The sequence below is a fragment of the Siphateles boraxobius genome, unplaced genomic scaffold (assembly GCF_051911475.1).
Source record: "Siphateles boraxobius isolate OS27281-9 unplaced genomic scaffold, OSU_SipBor_1 33, whole genome shotgun sequence".
NCBI classification, from domain to species: Eukaryota; Metazoa; Chordata; class Actinopteri; order Cypriniformes; family Leuciscidae; genus Siphateles; species Siphateles boraxobius.
In genome coordinates, this window is record NW_027508953.1 from 3926680 (window position 1) to 3949136 (window position 22457).

General features: G+C 37.6%; 2 protein-coding genes across 4 annotated transcripts in view; one reads left to right on the plus strand and one right to left on the minus strand.

Annotated features, from left to right (window-relative positions):
* The window catches only part of chd4a (chromodomain helicase DNA binding protein 4a), a 29809-nt gene extending 26118 nt beyond the window's left edge, over positions 1-3691 (minus strand). Inside the window, exons 1-3 of one of the 2 annotated variants that reach the window (XM_077194970.1) lie at positions 3386-3691; positions 2857-2982; positions 1098-1219 (exon numbers count right to left, since the gene is read on the minus strand). In XM_077194970.1, the coding sequence (XP_077051085.1) occupies positions 1098-1219; positions 2857-2911 (177 nt within the window). In that variant the 5' untranslated portion in view covers positions 2912-2982; positions 3386-3691. The remainder of the gene's footprint in view (positions 1-1097; positions 1220-2856; positions 2983-3385) is intronic. The other variant, XM_077194969.1, reaches the window with a different exon arrangement.
* A 6788-nt stretch (positions 3692-10479) lies between these two features.
* On the plus strand, positions 10480-22119 carry eno2 (enolase 2). Of its 2 annotated transcripts, XM_077195025.1 has the most exons (12): positions 10480-10783; positions 12873-12958; positions 13306-13401; positions 14593-14651; positions 15540-15609; positions 16491-16624; positions 16750-16972; positions 17075-17272; positions 17898-18099; positions 18180-18288; positions 18425-18483; positions 19867-22119. In XM_077195025.1, the coding sequence occupies exons 2-12, from the start codon at positions 12874-12876 to the stop codon at positions 19934-19936; spliced, it is 1305 nt and encodes a 434-aa protein (XP_077051140.1). In that variant the 5' UTR covers positions 10480-10783; position 12873; the 3' UTR covers positions 19937-22119. The 2 variants fall into 2 exon arrangements, with proteins under 2 accessions (XP_077051140.1, XP_077051141.1); XM_077195026.1 differs by lacking the exons at positions 10480-10783; positions 12873-12958; positions 13306-13401; positions 14593-14651 and adding an exon at positions 15136-15272.
* Positions 22120-22457: the final 338 nt, after the last annotated feature.

Genomic DNA, 22457 nt, shown 5'->3' on the forward strand with positions numbered 1-22457 from the left:
TTTACACCCCTAGGGGCTATTTACAGCTGTTTGGCCACTTCATGCGTTTTCTCAGATCGGATAGCTATCTGATTTAGCAAAACGATTCCATTTACACCTGGTCACATAAATGTGTTCCCGCAAAACGGATATAAATCCGATCTTCAATTCCCGCGCTATATGCAGATTTAATGGGGTTTACGTCACCGAAAGCAACAGATATGAGCTGCATTTTACTGATAATCAGCTAAAATCAAAATCAAAGACCGCAATAAGAGAGAGCGGCAACAGCACTGGTGAGATCATTTCATTTCTTTACTTTTAATGATGATGATTGTGCGTTAAGCGTCTGCGACTTTCACTTTGATTTGCGATAGTTTGCTCGTTGGCTTGATGAATAGATGCTCAGCTGCGGTAATGCGTGTTGCAGTAGCGCCGTCATATCTGTCTATAACATTACATTTAGCCAATAACACGCTCTCACAGGTTTATTTTTTAGCATTTTTGGGAGGAGTAAAATTTACATATGTAGTTTCAACAACCAGATGCATTTACACTTGTCCAGTTTCGTCTGGAATGCGGCCCAGACCTCCTCCTGAAGTGGTTTGAGCGATCGGATGTAACTCCGTCTCGAATGCGTTTTGGAGGGCATTTACACCTGGTCCTTTCACGATCGGATACCCATCCGATCACAGAAAATGCATGAAGTGGCCAGATGTAAACAGACCCCTAGTGTTCAGTATTTTATAAAATAAACAGACCACTTGACCAGTTAGACTAGAATCAGATTTTGCAGCACAAATTACATTTTGTTAACACTACATGGCTGTGTTCCTACAAAATCAGTCTTTAATAAACAACAAGTGTAGTTATCATTAATAAAGCAGTCGGATTGGGATTCGGTACCTTTGAAAAAAATGTATTATGTTACCTTTGATATGAACAGTCATTAGGACATGATATCCTATTTGCGATGGCAGCTAAATTGCTCCGTTTCTCATTAAGACACTGTGGGGGAGGTTTCTAATTTCATAACATAAGGAAAGTGAATACTGCATTCTTCAAGGATATTGAACACAAACAATATCCACACACACACTCACAAAAAATGTCATTACCTCTCTGCGGGAACGATTTCTCTTGCTGCCTTTACTCTCACGGCTACTTTTTTTGGCTTTCTTCTTCTTTTTCACCTTTGGAGCATCATTCTCAGACAACTCCTCGTCCAGGTCATCCTCATCTATGGAACAAACACACACCAAATTAATTTGCGTTTTTTTAATAATTTATTATTTTTCTTGACTTTTCCAGTCATACGGATAAGTACTATTGGATTAATATTAATAATAATAAAAAAATTAATAGAGATTTAATTGAGTGCAATATCTACTCAACTTAATATGTTGGAGTTTAGTCTATTTAGTCTGTAGCCTATATTTAATATTTAAACACTTTTTTTTAAATCCTAATTTTCAGGCCTGAAAATAACAATTAAAAAAATCATGAGCTTATGAACCCAGCTCCTTAGATTAAGCCTCAATAGATCAGTACAAATCTATTTTTGTCATTTGATCTGGGCTGGTTGAAAATCATCTGGGGCACTATGTGTTGAGACAAATTTCAATAACACTGTGATACAGGAAATATTAAATTACCAATAAATCACTGATATAAAGGAGCTGAACATTTTATCAGATACAATAGGTTATTTTTGGAAACAATGGCAAATACTAAATCTGAGGACATGTACTTTTGTGTCACTTCTTACAGTTACACATGGCACTGATTTTACTCTGTAAGTCCTTTACTAAGTGTTCCCAAGGACGACAGTAATATAAGATCTTAATGGACTTGCCTCATATACTTCATTATGAAACACATATAACGTTACTTGCTTTTCTCCAGACACTACAGTAACGTTATATTAATATAGAAGTCCATGACTAAAAGCACTAAACATACTAAATTAAGCATTACCTTCCTGGAGTGATAGACTTAATCTTACATCGTGTCTTATATAGTTAGTAAGGCAAAGGCACACAAAAAAATACACCCGAGTATTTTGCTCCATTCAAAACACTGAATACCCGGGCAAAGCCCCCCTTCAAGCATTTCCCTGAAAAACTAGCGTCACATCCGATTCCTGCACACACTGATGTGCAAAATCAAAATATCAAACTGAAAACCGATATTTACAGTTGTTTTACAAGCAAAAAATCTTCTTTTTTTTTATTAAACACTACAGGCCGACAGCGCGCGAACAGTGAGAGCGCGAGGACACTGAAAATCCTCACGCGTCAAACTCGCACGCGACTGTTACCGGTAGGCCGCGAAACACCGATGCCGGTACAGCAACAACATAATACATCAAATGTTACTATAAGCCCACCGATACTGTTCAATAAGCCCACCAAGATGTTCAAATCAACGTAATATGCCATGTTTAACTAATATGAGTGCATATTATTTGACCGTGTAGGCAAAAATAACAGGTAAGTTAAGTCGACGGCTAGCCGCGTAAAAACCCGGCAACACAAAGCACTGACTAAAAAACTGAAAGAGGGTGATAAAATGCAAATGTATCCAAATACATAAGGTGATTTACTCGTTAAAATTACATTTCTAGTTTAATGTTTTATAAGAAATGTAATATCTAGCATCAGCCCCGCTTGTTGTTACGTTAACGTTAGCCGACTAGCCACTGGTTCATCGAAAATGAAGTTTCACAGCAATACACTCCAACTGAGAACATAAAATACGTCACAAATAATCCGTTAAAACATTTAATGTATCTACTTTTCATCCACATATGCGATAAGAAAATCTAACACCGACCAAACTACAGTTGACCCGTATCAGTAAACGTAAATATTTTACCTTGCATCATAGCCCGCGGTTCAAAATCGTCTCTATCGTCTTCACTGCCGGACATATTGTTGATAACACCAGATAGAGAGGATTGCGAACCCTTGTATGCCGATTTTCGCCTCCTCTGGTGCCTTCCTGAAGCCGGGGGAGGCAGAAAATAAAAGAACAATACAAACGGAAGTTAATACTCACGGTAGCATGCTGATCGTAGTGGTCACTACATGCCAAAAAAAAATCAGAAAAGCATGCAAATATATGTGATATTGTTGTACAAAAACCCTTTTGGTATGCAAGTGAATAAAAGCGTCAATAAACTTTTAAAATACGCGGTTAAAACAAGTTATGGACATTTAATAGGCAAATGGGGCATGATGTGAGTGAGGCATTAGCTAAGCAGGCTAGGGATGCTAACCTGCAAGTCTTCATAACTTTTAAGATTCCTTTAATTTTACATACATTAAAAGATGTCATAAATAGAATGATTTATAAAAACCAATTATTAGAATTAATGTAATACAATTTTAGAATGTATACTCACACAACTTGACCTATTCCCTTTTTCAAACAAACAGCTAATGCAATTTAAGATGTCACCACGTTGTATTGGCTCCTTTTCATCAACACTTAAATACAATTTGTAATATCCCTAATGATTAAGTATTGAAAGTGTATCCAGATTATATATTTTTTCTAGGCTGTAGGATGCACACAACGTCGCAGTTTCTCCTTCTGCCACTTACACCCTTTGCATAGACACAAAGAGATCAGGGGCCAGACATCCCATAATAATCACCCTCCCCATATTCACACATACACATACATACAGACATTCACCCCTCCCCCCACCGCATAGTTACCTTGCAACATACAGACCATAATACCCCCCCCCCCCCCCAACAACCAAAGACAGACCCTCTCTTCCCCATTCCACCATGCCCTTAGCAACAGTTGCCATGGAGACAGCCACCCCTCCCACCCCAGTTAACATCCCATAATAATAAACATAGTCACTGACATCCCACAATAACCATAACTCCGAAAAAAGAATGAACGGGAACTGAACCGGAAGAGAGAGAGAGGGAGAAAAGTCTATTAGAAACTCCTCGCCAGCTTGCTTCCTTATTACAGTTCTGTATATACAGTATATGTACAGTAGACATTTGTGAGCGTATAAAATGCCATTTATAATCAAAAACTTAAAGTTAGTGCTCTTCAGTGTAATGCCATTTTAGAGCAACAATTCTCTACCACATGTCACTAACTTTATTTTGGGGTCCAAAAATGAGCTCAAATAGCAGATAATAGTTCTGGTTTGGGGGGTTTTAGGTTCAAGCTAGGCCACATTCAAATATGGTCTACCGTTCAAGTTCAAATATCAGACTGATAAAGAAGCTATATAATGGCGTAAAATGAAAGTGGCACTATGTGATTAAGGCCTTCAGAAGTGATAGTCTCTGAATGGGACATTGGGATGTTTTGTAGTTTGACCTTCTCTTAGCTTCAGCTTCACCTTTTGCCATTTTCACCCCGTTGTGAAGTAAAATGACAAACATTGACATCTCTTGACGCACACATCTAGTCCATCACAAAGCAACACATATGTATGTATGTACACATGTTCATATATAGAAGCAAATGTAATTTCTTAGAGGGGGGATGGGGAGTGGTAGGCAGCATATAGCATAATTACATATGAAAGAAATGTAGAGGTGGTTGTCATGACAACCCACTCAGGCGCACCCCTCCTCCACACTCCAAAGCACCAAATATCCAGTAATAATGTTTCAACCAAAAGAAAACACAGACCCTAATATTCTTCCTGTGCTGGCAGTTGTCATGGCGATCCGCAAGAAAGAGGTGTTTCTGTGCGTGACTGTCTTTTTTTTGGGGGGGGGGGGGGGGGGTGTATAAAGGAGGGGTTTCAGATTACCATGCATGCTAAAATGAATGCCATAATACTCTTTTAACGCTCTCTGCTAGTTCCCTCCTCCCCCCACACCCTCACCATACTGAACGTGACTCCATAACTGGGTGAAAGAGCCACATATGGACACCAGAGATCTTTCTACTGATAAACTCTTAAGACATAAGCAATGTTGGATGTGGCCAAAAAACAAAAACCAATACCCCGTGATTTCAATTTGAATCACTAACTTTGCTGGTGCAACTATTAGTCGCCTTCAAATGCAAAGGTTTAATGTAGGCTTTGTTGCTCAGTACAATAAACGTCCCTGGAAATAGCAACATTTATATTAGTGCTACATTTGTTTTGAGAATATTTTTAGGGTTTTTTGCGCTACACCGAATTAAGAACATTCACGGATATATATATATATATATACACTAAAAATGTTGCAGTCTTCTTGTTTCGTGAGGTAGAAATGAGAATAGCAGTCTCAGGTGAATCTTCTACCATACAGCCAAATAAAAGCCCCCAAAAATAAAGAGACAAACATGAACAATCCTGAGTGTGATATTCACTCTCTTTTTCTTCCCCCCTTTAAACCAGTCCCCCACCCCTCCCCCTCACTAATGGCCCAGACATCCCATAATATGCCCAACGAATATCCCCACCCACCCACCTTTAATCTCAGTCTGAACCCCATACTAAATCATGCAAAACTGTTCATAAACTGATTTCTGCTCTCTACTGAGCATCCTTGTATTTGCAGGTTCATATTTGTCTCAGACTAGATGTTATCCTTCAGTTTGGTGTTTAATTGTTTTTCTACACCTTTCAGACATTTATGAACAATATACATTGTAAACATTATGAAAAGGGAAGTCATCAGTCCAAAGGCACCCATGGAGATTATGTGTATTCGAGACATTCAATAATATACATTATGATATAATGGCCATACCCTTTTCCATGACCTCATATTCCCCACCCCCATCATATTCCGGAGAATTGTGATTGATTAATTTTACCACGTGAACGTATTGTGGTTATAATGCATTAGCTTCAGGGTCCCCATTGCAACATATGAAATGCAACACACACAATAGCGTATGTAGTTCATGTGTGTAAATCTTTCATTCTAAAAAAGAATACAAGAGATCATGTGTAATTTTCCAAAACATTTGAAATCAGGTCAAATGCACGCTCTTTAATCATTAATCATGCTTATAGGCGCACCGGGTTTATATTTTTGTGGATCGCATAGAACTACATATCTTTAGCAATATAAAGATATATTTTCTTTTATGAAAATGAATTTAAATATCTGAATGATTAAATTTTTTTTTTTTCAGGGAACATCTTGCTATTGCATTTGTACTTGACTTGCACTGTAGACATCATCTGCCACATAAGAGTGTCGACCTCTCCGTTCAAAGCTTTCAGATCTAGTCATAGAGTGTCTGGAGTAGAAATGTTCGACACAGTCTATACCCTGAAAATATAAGATCACTTCAATAGCCGTGACTTTCTTCCAGATGTGCTTAAGAGCTATGCGCTATTTTCAACCAACCAACATCAGGCCATCAGTTTTGATTGCAACTTCTAACATACTGTAGCAGAGAATGGTTAGGATCTATGCAGGGTGTTTATTCAGAGAGAAACTCAATCCATAATTCAACTGCAGTAAATCTGCCTGAGAAAAAAACATCATAAATCCTGTCAATTAACACAAGGAGTTCTAGGAGAAGACTACGAAACCCTTTTGTAAAATATTTTAAGAGATTTTAAGAATGAATGAATTAAGAATTAGTAAATGAACTGTCTGTATTTACTAGTGGTGGTTAACTAGAATAATGATATAAAATGAGGAACGTGTTGATGGTGACCTCTAGTGATTGAATGTGGAAATCTTGGATACGAATATAATATAGCTCCTCCTAGTGACCAGGAGTAATATATCCACAACCTGCAGACCCAAAGACTTGATTATTATATAGTTACACATCTTAATTTGTTTTGTTTGCAACGTCTGGTTTAATTCTCAGTAGAACTTGAAATACAAGTTACAAGAACACAGTGATTTGTGTCATTTGAATTCATTAAAATGATCTTATTTTTTGATGCTTACACTACCATTCAAAGTTGTGAGTTAAGTTGAATAAATTAATACTTTGCTTGCATTAAATGGATCAAAAGTGACCGTAAAGACAGGTTTCTATTTCAAATAAATGCTGTTCTTTTGAACTTTCTGTTCATAAAATAATCCTGAAAAAAAGTATCACGGTTTCACAAAAATATTAAGCATGCAGCCTGTTTTAAACATTGATAATAATAAGAGATTTTTCTTGATTTCTGAAGGAACATTTGTCACTGAAGACTGGAGTAATGGCTGCTGAAAATTCAGTATCAGATATGTATACCAACAAAAGGTAGAATGCAGTTGTGAGTATAAAAATACACATTCATTTATCATACAACTGTGGTGATTGCATTAACTAGCCTATTGATTTAAATGTGATTGAATGCTATATTGATAGAATCAAGCAGTTTTATGGGGTGTAACATCGACACATTAACAGAGTGCCAACATGTCTTCAGATGCACACATTGCTGTATATTCTCTTCTAAAGAAATGATAACAGTCTACAGTGACCGGTTTGCTATAAAGTGAATTTGACACATGCTGGGAAGCCATGCATGACTCAACAGAATACATATACCATAGATTTGTTTATTCAGGCTCTAATGTCAACACAATGAAAAAATCTTTCTTTTAAGAGTGGCATTTCAAAAGGGACAGAGAGACACTGCTGATCTTATACGTATATCCTTGAATCCTGTTGGCAGGTTATATACTGTATCCTGTATGTTTATTCAGCACAATAAAGAGCAAGTTTCAGGGCAGGGTTTTCTCGCTTTTGTTCAAACCTTCAACTCCTGTGCCAAAACGAACTCAAATTTTGTCAATATTTTATCCACTTGAGTTTTGAATTATTTATAATTTTTGTATAATGTAGCTATTTAAATTATAATCTTAAAAGGAATTTCATGGACACAGAAATAAGGTTCACTCAAGGAAATTTCTAATATCTAAACCACTTAATTGAACATTATAGTGATTCAAGAGGCCTGAACATTTACTATTGCTTTGTTTGTAATTTTTTAATACAATTTTAATATCCTGATAGTGTTTCCACTTTTTCTATTGTGAATTTAAGAACAAACATGTCAGGTTAGAGAAACTGGCACCAGTTCTTTAGAGATCAGACTCATTTTAAAGACCTGACACTTTTAGTTTAATCTATTTCTTGTTAGTGAAACCATCTCTACTACAGGCTTTGTAGACGGAGGAAGGAATATTCTCTTATAACATTAATAAAAAACATGAAACATTAATCACACTGGCCAAGAGGTTTGTATAGCCTGTTATTCTCAAAATACGCTTTATCTCAGTATGAATGTATGTTGTGTCAAGATCAGTGTGACCCAATTCCCTGAAAAAATAATCTCATTAAAATAAACATCACAGATTATCTTTCACTCCCCTTTATGTGCCGATCTCATATACTTTTCACACTCGCACACAAACACAATATATATAAATATGATCTATTTTCTGCTTTGATACAATAAAATCTGTCAGTCGGCAAACCGACTATTTGTTTTGACTGTATTCCAAATGCATACAACGCATAGAGATATTCGTCCAGTAGTCTTCATAAATATAGATTAATGATTTCCATTACACGAGAGCAGATGTTAAAACTTCATGCTGATTTGTACTCGGCTTTCGCCAAGATAAGCACCAACTAAGACGTAGCTTTACAGTAACCTATGCTTCTCCATCCATTTACGCTTCTTTCCATCTGGTGACATGAATCTCCTTCTGTCTGGTGTTAATAGTGTATTTGCGCGTCAGCACACACAACGGCTGCAACCACAGTGCGGTCCCCCCATAACAACCCTCTGGATTGAGCGGAGTAGGGAACATCTCTAGGGTCTTCAAGTGGGCACCTTCCGTCCTCAGTGTTTCGTCGACTAGCCCACGACACCTCAAGAGGGCTCGACACCCCCCTCCGTCCCCCACTCAACTCAGCCCAGCTTACTGACCTCTACATCCCTCCTGCTGCTGAGACCTAACCACAATCTCTCCACAACCCAACCATACGCACCAACCCGTTTGACTAAGGCTGTCGAGCCCCACTGGTGTGTTAATATGCAGTTTCAGTGGCAACGGTTCCGTATGGCATACCACCTACCGCAAAACACAATATCTGCCCAACCACCCGTCACTGTAAATACTATACAACCTATACAAATAAACCAACAGACTCTTCAAGTTTTCAAGAATTCTACGAAACCGTAGCATGGCGGCCTGTACACAGCCATCTAGAATCTTTCCGTCTCAACCACAGCCAGTTGCTGCTCCTTTCTGCTGCTTCAGATAAGTTCTTTACTGTGCGACGCAACTCTTGACCACTGAATCCGACGTCTCTGAGGAACCGGGTTGTAGAGTGTGCCACAAAACCTCGACAACCCACTTCCGCTGGATAAACCTGGACTCTCCATCCTCGCTGTTCTGCTTCAGTGGCCAGATGAGCATACCGCAGTTTCTTCCTCTCATATGCCTCCTCTACCCCATCCTCCCATGGCACTGTTAACTCTATCAGTTGAACAATGCGTGCTGATCCAGACCACAAAACAATATCTGGTCGTAGGTGAGTGGTGGCAATCTCAGGTGGAAAAATAAGCTGTTGATCAAGATCAGCCAGCATCTTCCAGGAATGATTTGTTAAATTAAATTATGTAATTGTTCAATTAAAAAACAAAAGCAATGCACTTCCGTAATTGTGCACTGATAATTTTATATAATCATATGTTTAAAAAAGTATTAATATTTTAAGAAGAACTTGAAGGATTTGTAACTCACTGAAAAATGAGTCAAAATTCACATGAATTCAAAAATAAACATGAATTTCTTAAATATATCTCTTATTAATTTAACATAATCTTTTTATGTTTTACGTTTACGTTCTTTAAATCCCAAAGGGTAAATTCAGGATGAGATGAAAGTTGCGATAGCATTTTTTCCCACCAATGTGACATACAGGTGAAACTCGAAAAATTTGAATATCGTGCAACAGTTATAATTTTGATGATTAGGCCTACAGCTTATGAAAACCCCAAATTCAAAATCTCAGAAAATTAGAATATTACAAATCAGTAAAAAAAGGATTTTAAATACAGAAATGCCTGCCCTCTGAAAAAGTATAGTCATGCATATGTGTATAGTTAGTTATATATACTAAAAATATTAGTTTCACCTTTTAATTATGAATTACTGAAATACACGAACTTTTGCACGATATTCGAATTTTTCGAGTTTCACCCGTATATCTGAGTGAAATTGCTTCTTGAACAAGAAAAACTGTAGGGCCAAACTTGATTTTGCCCATGTGGAATTAATTGGATCATTATGGTTTGCTATTGGTGGATCTCATGTGAGTGACAGGTTGTCCAGCCCTCGCACCAGTAAACACGTCATCAGAGAAGAGGATGGGAATATTCATGCAGTTATAATAAATGATTCAATATTTCATAAAAAAAAAAATTAATTTTGATTTCATGGTGATTTTAATAGTCATCATAAGCTTTGCATTCCCTAAGATTTTAGTCTAGCTTCTTTCTACGGTCTGCCCAGATCCTCCATCTATTTTTACCAGCAGTCAGAGGAACATTGCAGTACCCTACTCTGTTTGTTGTTTCCCCTCCTCTTCCCGGGTCCCTTGTTCCCGCTTATTAATCCGTCGCCTTGACCTACTCATCCCCCTCTTTCTCTCCTCCTCTCCTCTCTAATTCTCAGCATCTTCCTCTGACTCATCTTTTCATCCCCTCCCCCGTCTGTTTCTCCTCTCATCTCGCTCTCATTCTGGTTTCCACCCACCCTCGCTCGCTCTGTTTTGCCTATATCTTCCGCAGTTCAACACTTCTTTCCAGGCTTGCCTCTCGCAAGGCTACGCGCACTGACGGCAGGTAATCATTGCATGAAAGTCTTTTTTCTTGTTTGCACTTTCCGCTGATCCTTTGCATCATAAATGCATCATTAATGTCGCGGTGCCATTAAGATGGGTTGGCTTGGCCATAAATAATGCTATTGTATGGGTTAATATAGGTTTGGGCATGACTTTGTGCATGTTGCATTAATTAACCAGGAATTAATTGTCATATCAAGACATCGCTGCTGTTTAGGGCATGTCTCTGTGCACTCTGTGTCTCCTGCATGAGGAGTCACTCCTTATGTTGGGATGCTGAATGAGAATTTGGGTGGCAATGTTTTTTTTCTGGTGCTCGCTGCTAAGTGGTCTGCTAGATGGATCCCGCACTATGTTTCCGATTTACTGTTTGTACATAGGCTACGTGTTATCAATGCGCGTCCAAGCTGTTCTCGTTGGTGTCGGGTGATCGGCCAATTTTACTGTATTGATCTTAAATCTTTATGTTCATTTGAGCATAGCAGTGCTGCCTATATTTTCAATTGCCAAATTCCCCGAACACGCTTTTATTATCAAAACGAAGCAATTAATGTAGTTAAGTAGTCTATGAGAAGCATAAATAATTAGTTCAGCGCGCGAGTTCCGACTCTTTCGTCTCTTTGTCACGTGACAAACGCAAAAAGAACGAATCGCTCGTGAACGTCCAATCGCTGGTTCTTATTTCCGCCCGTCTCCAATACGCGCTTCAATGATCCAGAAAGCTCTTCTTTTCACCAAAGGGATGTTAAATTATTTATCTTTTTTTCTTGCCCCATCACGCCACTTTCTGCGGTATCTACCCCACCCCTGCGTTGATCGCCCCCTCCCCCTGTATAACTGCTGACAGCAGCAAGCTTGCTGCAGTACCACACTGACACGGCGTAAGCAGCGTCTGGATTTGGATGCACGATCATGAGCTGGTCGCACCGTGCGGCACCTGCAGGCATTTACATGCCCGTCTTCTCATTACATTTAAAGCCCTTCCTCCTCCCCGCAGTCTAAATTCTGGTGGTCGGTGCTATGCGACGCGCATACAATTAGCAAGGTGACACGTGTGCCCGTGTCGGTCGTGGCACATTTAGAATGAAATTGTCATGTTCTGGCTTTTTATTGGCTGCCAGGCTGGCATGTCGCTGTCGATGCTTGAGCTATATCTCTCATTGGTAAGAAGGACGGAACTTAATGTTCCAGAAAAATAGTCCTATTTTCAAAGCAATCAGATTGATTGGCACTCCTGATGTATTTGTATACTGAGTCAAAATGGATGCTATTCACTTTATGCAAGATCCTGGTCTTGTTTTGAACAAATAATCAGTGCACTTCATTCTAAATGTTTCATTTCTTTATCTTAAATCAAAATTGAATAGCTGCTCAATAAAAGCTTGTAAATGTATGTTAACGGATAGCCAAATAGGTGTTGTTTTAGCAAACTCATATTCTTGAACAGAAAGCCCATTATTCATGATCCATTCTCGGCCAACTTTTTTCCTGCAATAAACTTCCAGGTTTTGACCCCTTGGAGGTGAGCAGGCAGTGATCGTGTTCATTTAGACATATTTTTTATCGCCTCTCCAGGCGGCAAATGTAACCTGAGTAATTCTGTGGACTAAAAGAATGATGTAAAAAATGCAGTATTTCATGATAAAATGCAGCTTCGTATACAGGAAGACAAGAGCCAGCTGCTTTTCGACAACAGAATTCTAAACCCAAAAATTCCATTTTGTGTACATGACTTGTCCAAACACCTTTGATGAACAAAATGCATTAAGCATTTCATGAAATGCCTTTTTGCTCAGAAAATTGCTCATTCTGTTAATCATTGTCAGGATCACAAAATACTTTGTGTCCATTAAAACCCCTAGTTCATCACTTATTTATGTGTTTTGCATATGAGCAAGATTTATAATATGTAAAAGGAGATTTATGGCAGATGTAGGTTAACCACAACAGTGTTTTGACCCACTCACTGTTAGATATTTATCTTTCTCATGCAAAGTCAATTCATTTGATGCCATGAGTTTCTAAACATCATGACCAATGATGGCAGAAGTTTAGCTCTCATGCTCTCTTGTTTCCTCTCTGTCTGTAAGGATGTCCATTGTGAGCATCGTTGCCAGGGAAATCCTGGACTCTCGGGGAAACCCTACAGTGGAGGTGGACCTGAGAACCGATAAAGGTGAATCAATAGAGCCTGTCTGCAAAGGGACTGAGCTGAATGCCATCCTGGATTTTAAAAGCAAAGGAATATGTAAAATGAGTTCCTGGATGAATGTCCATTAAAAATAAAGTGTATTTATTAAAAGAATTTTCAAAATGGATACATGTAAAACACAATTTATAATAAATATAATAAAAACTAAATCAAAATATGTTATGTCCACATACAAGTAACTTTTAAGAGACAGATGTAAATGCTAAAAATGTAATTATGTTGACACAGATTCATCAGTAAGATATGGATGCACTATGTATTAATCACCGGTATAAACGAATGACAGATTTGAAGTGTCAGTGTGTTTTCAGGTCTGTTCAGGGCTGCGGTGCCCAGCGGAGCATCGACAGGCATCTATGAAGCTCTGGAACTCAGAGATGGAGACAAGAGCCGTTACAAGGGCAAAGGTGAGCGATCAGAGATAGTCCATCGTAACATTGGCACTATTATATAACATTAGATTATTTAAAGTGCCTCTGTTATGCTTTTTCTAATATTACATTTTATGCAGTGTGTAATAGCTGTTTGTGAATGTAAAATGTCTGCAAAGTTTTAAAGATCAACAATGTAACAAATTTGCATAATGCCAGCCTATGGTCTTCATTGGCTGCCAACGAGTGACGGCTACTTTGAACAGCCCTCAAACACTGTAGTTGTAGCTGAGGCCTGGATGAGTTGGGTTCGTGTTTGTCGACATGTCGAGAAGACGCTGTTTTCAGCACTGCAAATCTACTAAGTATGCACTTTAAACTTATGAAGACTCTGGCTCAAACTGATATAGTGACAAAGCCATCGTTACTGTTCGTATTGCTGGGTATCAAGTGCTGAGGAAGATCCGGAGCTGAAATTCAGATATGGCCGTTTCGTGTCTGAAATGCGCTGTAGGCGGTGGACCAATCACAACAGACTGGCCCATCTGACCAATCAGAGCAGAGTAGCTCGCGGAAGGAGGGGTTTTCGATAAACCAAATCTTCAAGCAAACTGTTTTCAGGCTCTTTGAGAAATGAGGTGATGTGCAATATACACAGCCTGACCAAAAAAAAAGTCACTATTTGAATTTAAATAGCCAAATGCTTAAGGGTCTATGATAAGACTGGATCATTATTGCAGTGATTATTATGTTTCTAGCATGTTATATCAGAGTGCTTTACTCTTGCATTGTCAACACAAGATCTTGACCAAAAATGAATGGACCTCTTGATTGAAATAAATGTTGTTATGTCATTTGCATCAAGAGGTGTATCAATATATGGTCAAGACCTTGTATAGACAATGCAAGAGTCAAGAGTTAGAATAACTGTTGCCACACATATACCATAACATGCTAGAAACATAATAATCACTGCAATAATGATCCAGTCATGGACTCTTAAGCATTTGCCTGTTTAAATTAAGCAACTTTTTGTTACACCAGGCAGTGTATATTAAGAGACCGTATATTTGACCTTATAGATGCATCTAAACCTGTTGTAGTCTTTAAAACAAAAAGTAGGACCTTTAAAATAGAATAATATGGGCCCTTTACGAGTAATTAGATAACCTCCTGCTATAGTTTTGTTTTTTAACCTGTTTTCTTGTGAATGTCATGTGTTTTAAGGTGTTCTGAAGGCTGTTGGTCACATTAATGACACTCTTGGACCAGCCATCATTGCAGCTGTAAGTGAAAAAAAATGGTCTTGTTTAATTAACCTTCTTTTTATAACAAATAACCAAACTATTCATTTCAACCAGCATGAGAAGGATTATAAACGGCAATCTGTGCATATTTGCTTACTTCTGGAAAAGATTATCTACATTAAGCTGAGACTCATTTCTGCAAGAAAAAAATGACAAATCATTTGCAACTAATATTCAAAATATACTTTGTTTTAATGCTTGTATTTAAACCTACAATATTCCTTTAAAATGAATGTGACTACATTTTTTTCCACTATGATTTACATTATTTTACAGCCTCCTATATTTTTTCATTCATACATGTTTTTCTTCAGATGTTTGTCGGCACTTTCCCAATAATCAGATTTCTTTCACAGTTCATTTCTACGCAATTGTTGATTTAATTATTTGTTATTTGTTTATTTGTTTGTTTGTTTGTTTGTTTGTTTTACAGATCAGATTCCGATCAGATGGGATCAGAATCAGATCCCACCCCTGCACTTTTTGAATCATTTTCCTTTTCATATTTTATACCTGTTTACTTGTAACAGGAGATTTTAAAACAAGTCCAACTGCTTCAAATCTCCCAAAGGCAGAGACACAAAATCTCCTATTATCCAGGTCTTGATTTTCATTCTGATCTATACATTCCATTCTTTCGTTTTCATGTTTGTTTGTTTTTTACTTCCATGTCTACAATGCGAAAGCTAAAGGAAAGACAAAAATACTCAAATGCTGCAAGAGTACTTTTAGACTGATTTGACTTTGATGATGATTTTTAATTTCACAGCAGCAGGGCTAATGATTAGGCAACATTTTCATCAAGCGTCAATCAAGCACTGTATTTTATTAATCTGGAGAGTTTTATCTTCATGATGTGAACTTTAGGAGATCAGTGTGGTGGAACAGGAGAAACTAGACAACATGATGATTGAAATGGACGGCACAGAGAACAAATGTGAGTTATTGTCTTATATGATAACAATCATATCTTAAAGAAATAGTTTCACCAAATGGAAATTCTGGCATCGAATCACCCTCATGTTGTTCCAAACTTGTATGACTTTCTTTCTTCTGTCAAACACAAAATGAGATGTTCAGCATATTCAACGCTGTATTTTCTAAACGCTAAAAGTACAATGACCAAGAAGGACAAAAAGCAGCATAAAAGTTGCTATATTCCATGTGTTCTGAAGCCATGAAACACTTAAAAGCATACCAAAATTGTACTTATTTAATTACCGAAATCATACATATTGTAAGCAATTGTGATGTGCAAATGTGAAGTTTAAAAAACTATATATGATTTAATAGGATTATAAGATTTTAAAAGAACTCAAATTAGTTTCTAAAATACATTACTGTTCAAAAGTTTGGGGCTGGTAAGATTTTTTAATTTTTTTGGAGAGAAAAAAAAGTATTTTATTCTTACTAAGGCTCCAATTATTTATCACAAATACAGTAAAGGATTACAATTTAAAAGAACTGTTTCCGAGGGGTACATTTTAAAATGTATTTTATACCTGTGAAGTTAAAGCTGAATTTTCAGCATCATTACTCTCATGATCATGATCCTTCAGAAATCATTCAAATATGCTGAATTGCTGCTCCAGAAACATGTATTATTATCCATGATAAAAACTGACCCCAAATTTTTAAACTGATATTTAAAAAAAAGAAATTGTAATAATTTCGGCACTTGTTGCAATAATGTTAAAAAAAATTAATGTACAGTATATGAATTTTTATTCTACACAATAAAACTACCATATAAATCACATAAAAATGAAATAATAATAAAAAATAATGATAATTGCTATCCGTTCATCATGTCTACAGCCCAGTTTGGTGCTAACGCCATCCTGGGAGTTTCTCTGGCCATCTGCAAGGCCGGTGCGGCAGAGAAAGGCGTCCCTCTGTATCGTCATATTGCTGATCTGGCAGGAAACACCGAGCTAGTGCTGCCAGTTCCTGTAAGAAATCTCATTACTCAATTGCACGACTACGCAACATAATAATTCACATCTGTAGGTATGTTTTTCCTTGATTGTCTCAGGGAATAGCCTGACTAAGCACATTTTCTCTGTCAATTTGTCAGGCGTTTAATGTAATCAACGGAGGCTCCCATGCTGGAAACAAGCTCGCCATGCAGGAATTCATGGTACTTCCTGTGGGGGCGGAGTCATTCCGTGACGCGCTGCGTGTCGGAGCTGAGCTTTACCAGACGCTGAAGGGTGTCATCAACGAGAAGTACGGCCAAGACGCCACCAACGTCGGTGACGAGGGAGGTTTTGCCCCAAACATCCTGGAGAACAGTGAAGGTGTGTTTATGAGTCTGTGCATCGCCTTGTCTGAGCTTGTGATCCAATTTAATCATAATGAATTTATCTACTGTTCTGCTTTGTTTGCTTCTGTCTCCACAGCTCTTGAGTTGATAAAGACTGCCATAGACAAGGCCGGGTTCACAGATAAAGTTGTGATTGGGATGGATGTAGCCGCCTCCGAGTTCTACCGCGACGGGAAGTACGACCTTGACTTCAAGTCCCCTCCAAACCCAGACAGACACATCACCGGCGATGAGCTGTTAGAGATCTACCAGACGTTTGTCAACGATTATCCAGGTAAATTGTGAAGAATAAAAGATGTAACAGAGATTTCAAAATTCAAATGTTAATAAAGTCACCTTGAGGTCCATTTACATATATACATCCTAGGTGTGACTTTCTTCTTTCAGACGATATATTGAAAACCATTCACTCTCTTTCAAGCTTTATAATGGTAACAGCCTTTTGCTCTATCCTCTGTGCTTTCGTATTCGTCAATATGTCATGTGTCGGGTCAGAGGTCACTCTTTCTCCGGATAGAGACTCAAGTACGGCCGTTACCAGAAGCCAGTGATTATAGTTTATTAAGTTATAAATATGGATATTTTTCTTACAAAAACGTATAGATTCGCTTTAGAAGGCCTTTATTAACCCCTGGAGCCATATGGATTACTTTTATGATGCATGGATGCTCTTTTTCGGGCTTCAAAATCTAGGGTACCATTCACACCCATTATAAAGCTTGGAAGGGCCAGCATATTTTATAATATAACTCCGATTGTGTTTGGCTGAAAGAAGAATGTCATATACACCTAGGATTGCTTGAGGGTGAGTTAAATATGGGATAATTAAAATTTTTGGGTGAACTAACCCTTTAATACAGAATATTCTATCATGTTTTTGTTCTTATTATCATTGACAGTGGTGTCCATTGAAGACCCGTTTGATCAGGATGACTGGGCCGCCTGGACTAACATGACAGGTTCAGTGGGGATCCAGATTGTGGGCGACGACCTGACCGTGACAAACCCAAAGAGGATAGAGAAGGCAGCGGAAGACCGCGCATGCAACTGTCTGCTCCTGAAAGTTAACCAGATCGGCACCGTCACAGAGGCCATCCAGGCGTGAGTAACTCTAAACTATGTCTAATAAACCAGCATGTTCTAGCTCCTAACCTTCCCATTTTGAACTGTGTATCCCACAGATGTAAGCTCGCTCAGGCCAACGGATGGGGCGTGATGGTCAGCCATCGCTCAGGAGAAACAGAAGACACTTTTATTGCTGATCTAGTGGTGGGACTCTGCACTGGACAGGTACGCACACTTACACAAATGTAACCAGTAAGTACAGAAATTATATGGTTTATATATTTATTTGTTTTACAAAACAATTATAATCAAGTTTGATTAACTTGACAAACTTTCACTCTTTATCTCTCTTATCTTTCAGATTAAGACAGGAGCTCCGTGTAGATCTGAGCGTCTCGCCAAATACAACCAACTTATGAGGCAAGAGAGTGTTCAACACACTATTTTTTAGCAATGCAGTAAAAACATCCATTCGAATCCCCAAAACAATGTCCAAATAATTTTAACATGCTTTTTGCCTCTATTAACTCTTTCCCGCCATTGACAGAATTTTCCGGCTTTCCATGTTTTCACTATTATACTGTTGGGGGCGCTATTACGCATCTTCTGAAAGAATATTGAATCTCCTGATTAAAACTGGTGAAGAAGAAGCAGAAACAAGGGAATACATATGTAAAATAACGCGATCATCAACATTAAACAGCAAATCAATCAAAACTGCCTAATGTTACTGAATGAAATGTCGACCCAGGACGAGGTATCGGGGGTGTTGATGGACTCGATTTACTCCATCTATGTTTTGATCATCGTTCTGAAACTGATCCAGACAGTCTTTTTCTCAGCTTTTGAGTTTTGAAACAAATTTTTTTTTAAGCTTACCCACATTCAAGTGTTGATAAAAAAAAAAAGAATGCATAAAGCTAGAATACATTTTTTGGGGGGGGGGGCCAAAAAAGCTGGCGGTGACTGGCATTTTTTTTTTTTTTACCCTGTCGAGGAAAGAGTTAAACTAACACTATTTTAGCAAAGCATCTCCAAAGAGGTATTTTGTTTTTCTTGATGAAACAACTTCAACTTCTAACCATATTTTTAGTGAGTTTTTATTGTTACATACTTATGTTTATGTAGCTGTAACAGTAAGTACTGAACGTCTTGCTTTAACTCATCTTTCATTGATTGTTGCTTGTTTCCGTCACAGAATTAAAAAAAAATAAAAAGGTAATTGTGACTTTTTGTCACACAATTCTGACATTTTCTCGTAATTGTGAGAAAGTCGTAATTGTGAGATTTAAAATGTGCAATTACATTTTTTATTTTTTATTCTGTGGTGGAAACAGGCTTCCATAGCAAAAATACCAGAGACTTCCATTGAATGAAAGACTTGAGCCATATTTTGAGATTTTTTGTGCGTTTTGAAATCTTTTTGCAATTTTTAGCGCATTGCTAGGTTGTTGTAATCAGTAATCAACCACTTAGCAACCTGTCAAACCACCATAGCAACGCCCTGGCAACAATGCTAGCATTGTAGTGCCACTAGTATTGCACAGAAACAGCATTCATATTTTCATTTCGATTTCATTTGTGCCTCAGCACATGCTCTCATGAAAATGACTCAACTTGCATAATAACAGACTGTTGTACTTAAAAAGCCCCAGTCTCAAAAATAACAGTGGCTGCAAAAAGAACCAATATAATTACTTTGATTAACATTGCTGATTACAGGCTTCTAGCTCTTTCTTCGTCACCTCCTGTTCCCATATAATTAATCCATGTCCATCTGTCTCTTTTTTTTCTGCCTCACAGGATTGAAGAAGAATTGGGTGATCAGGCTCGTTTTGCCGGGCACAATTTCAGAAACCCTAGCGCTCTGTGAGACTGACGTCACCGCACCGAATTCACACAAAAAAAAAAACAAGAATATGTACTGCACTGAACCGACTGACTACCCCTGACATTCCCTAAAATCATTCAAAATGCATCAAAACAGCACTATTTGCACTGAGATACTAAAAACGACTTACTCAGACACTCAAAATATGTATTTAAAACTGAACTGGACTGCGGACAGGCTTTGATAGACCAAATATTATGCACAGCAGATTCTGGACAGACCAACATTATGCACAAGTGATTCTGAGGTACTTGACGGGCAAAACATGTGCACAGGGTGGACATGCATGCGTAAGATACAGAAAATGGACCTTGAATTTAACGAGGCAAAGACTTCTTGTTGTCTAAAAAGAAGGATTTAACTCAGATGGAATAAAAGTAGAGATTTATTTGAATCAGGTGTAATCTTTAAATTTAAGCTTCAATTTAGATGTGAAATATATGTAAAAAAAAAAATCTAGATTGACTTGCCACACTAAAGAAATCAAATGTATGTAATTTTATGGTTCATTGCATGAGAACTTGGTAAAAATGGTAGAAAAATATAATAGTTACAGGAATATTAATGCAGCAGTGGGATTTTCAATGGGAAGATTGACACAGTGACGTTTTCAGATATATAAGGGACCAATGATTACTAAGTAGTTTGCCCAGGGCATTAGATGCTTTTTATCAAACAATACTCTCTTTCTCAGATGCAGTTTTTGTCTCCATCTGACCCAAAAGCATGCTGAAGAAAAAGAGCATTTTAAAACAAACTGTTATTCAATCAAAAGAAAAGACCAAATCAGCAAATTAAATTAAATATGGTGCTTGAACATTGACTTCAATAAAAAATATAAAGTTTCATAAATTTTAATATATTAAAAATTCAAAATAATGTGTGTAGAATATATTTCTTCTCATAAAGATGCTTCGCTTTTTAAACCAAAATTCATAAGTTTCTGTATATCATTGTCATTGAGTTGGGAGGTCTCAAATATGTCCTTGAGTGATTATGTCATAATCACCTTCAGCCTACATAGATCAACACAGTCAAACAAAAACACACACACACACACACACACACACGAGATAATTAAATCTAAAAGTATTGAACAAAGTTCACGTCACTTCTAATAACTATAATTATATTCAAAAGTCCCCAAATCTTCATACGTCTGCCTGATTTTCTCATGCAATGACTCTTAAAATGTATTTTCTTTCACCCTGGATCTTAAAGGGGAAGTGAATTTTCTTTAAAAGAATAGTTTTCCCAAAAATGAAAATTTTGTCATCATTTACTCGCCCTCAAGTTCTTCCAAACCTGTACGAGTTTATTTCTTCCGCTGAACACAAGAGAAGATCTTTTAAAGAATGTTGGTAACCAAACAGTTGACGGTAGCCATTGACTTCCATAGTATGTTAAAATACCTTCTTTTGTGTTCAGCAGAAGAAAGAAACTTGGAACAGATTTGGGACAACTTGAGGGTGAGTAAATGATGACAGAATTTTCATTTTTGGGTGAACTATGCTTTTAAATGGGTAAAACACTACCTCCTCTCCCATCTTAATGTGGATATTAAGTGAGCCATTCGTAGGTAGATTTTCTTAAAGAGTGTAAATACTGTTGATCTGTGGCACACTGATGTCTGGCTCAACCAATGGCGTGTGTTTGGGGCAGAGCTAGCTTCGTCCAAATCATGAGACGGGGCAGAGAGAGCAGTAGAAATGACACGCTTCTCCTTCAAGATAAGTGATCTTAATCCAGCAGTGAACGAAAGAGAGACATAACAATCACAATGACGGATCTAATTCAAGAACTCGACCGACAGGCACACGCTTACACGGATAGAGACACACATTCACTCACATTTGTGTAGCAAAGTCTCACCCTTAATGCACACGGCTCCTTATTCTCTGCCACCTTGGACTTGCAGTCTGTGTTTCTTCCTTTCTCGTTGTGTCATCTGTATCCTCCACCCCTTTCCCTTCTTGTGGTTATGACTTGGCTTGTTCCCCCTTACCTGAAATCTTTTTTCTCCTTGATGACTTGTCTTTTCCTTATTTTGTGGGATTATCGTGGTGAAAGAAAGAAAAGAAAGCAAGAGAGAAAATAAAAAAAGAACTGACAAGCCTGTCAAAGAATAATGTTATGGAATATTAAAGCTGTCATTACTTTCGTCACCGCCGAGTCTCTAAGTGTGTTTTCTTTTGTTCTTTAAAAGCAGAGGAGGACGTTTAAATGGCTTTTCGCCATTAAGATGCTCAATTATGAAACATTAAAACAGATGTGAATGCTTTTATGGGTTTTAAAAATTGCTGCTCGTGTCACCTACATTACAAAACGTAAAATTATATAAAAAAATTCATATACTTATATAAAAAAATACATGCATTACGGTTCAAAAGTTTGGGGTCAGTAAGTTTTTTCTTTGAAAGATATTAATATTTTCTGTTAAATTGATCAAAAGTGGCAATAAAGACAATTATAATGTTACAAAAGATTTCTGTTTCAAATAAAT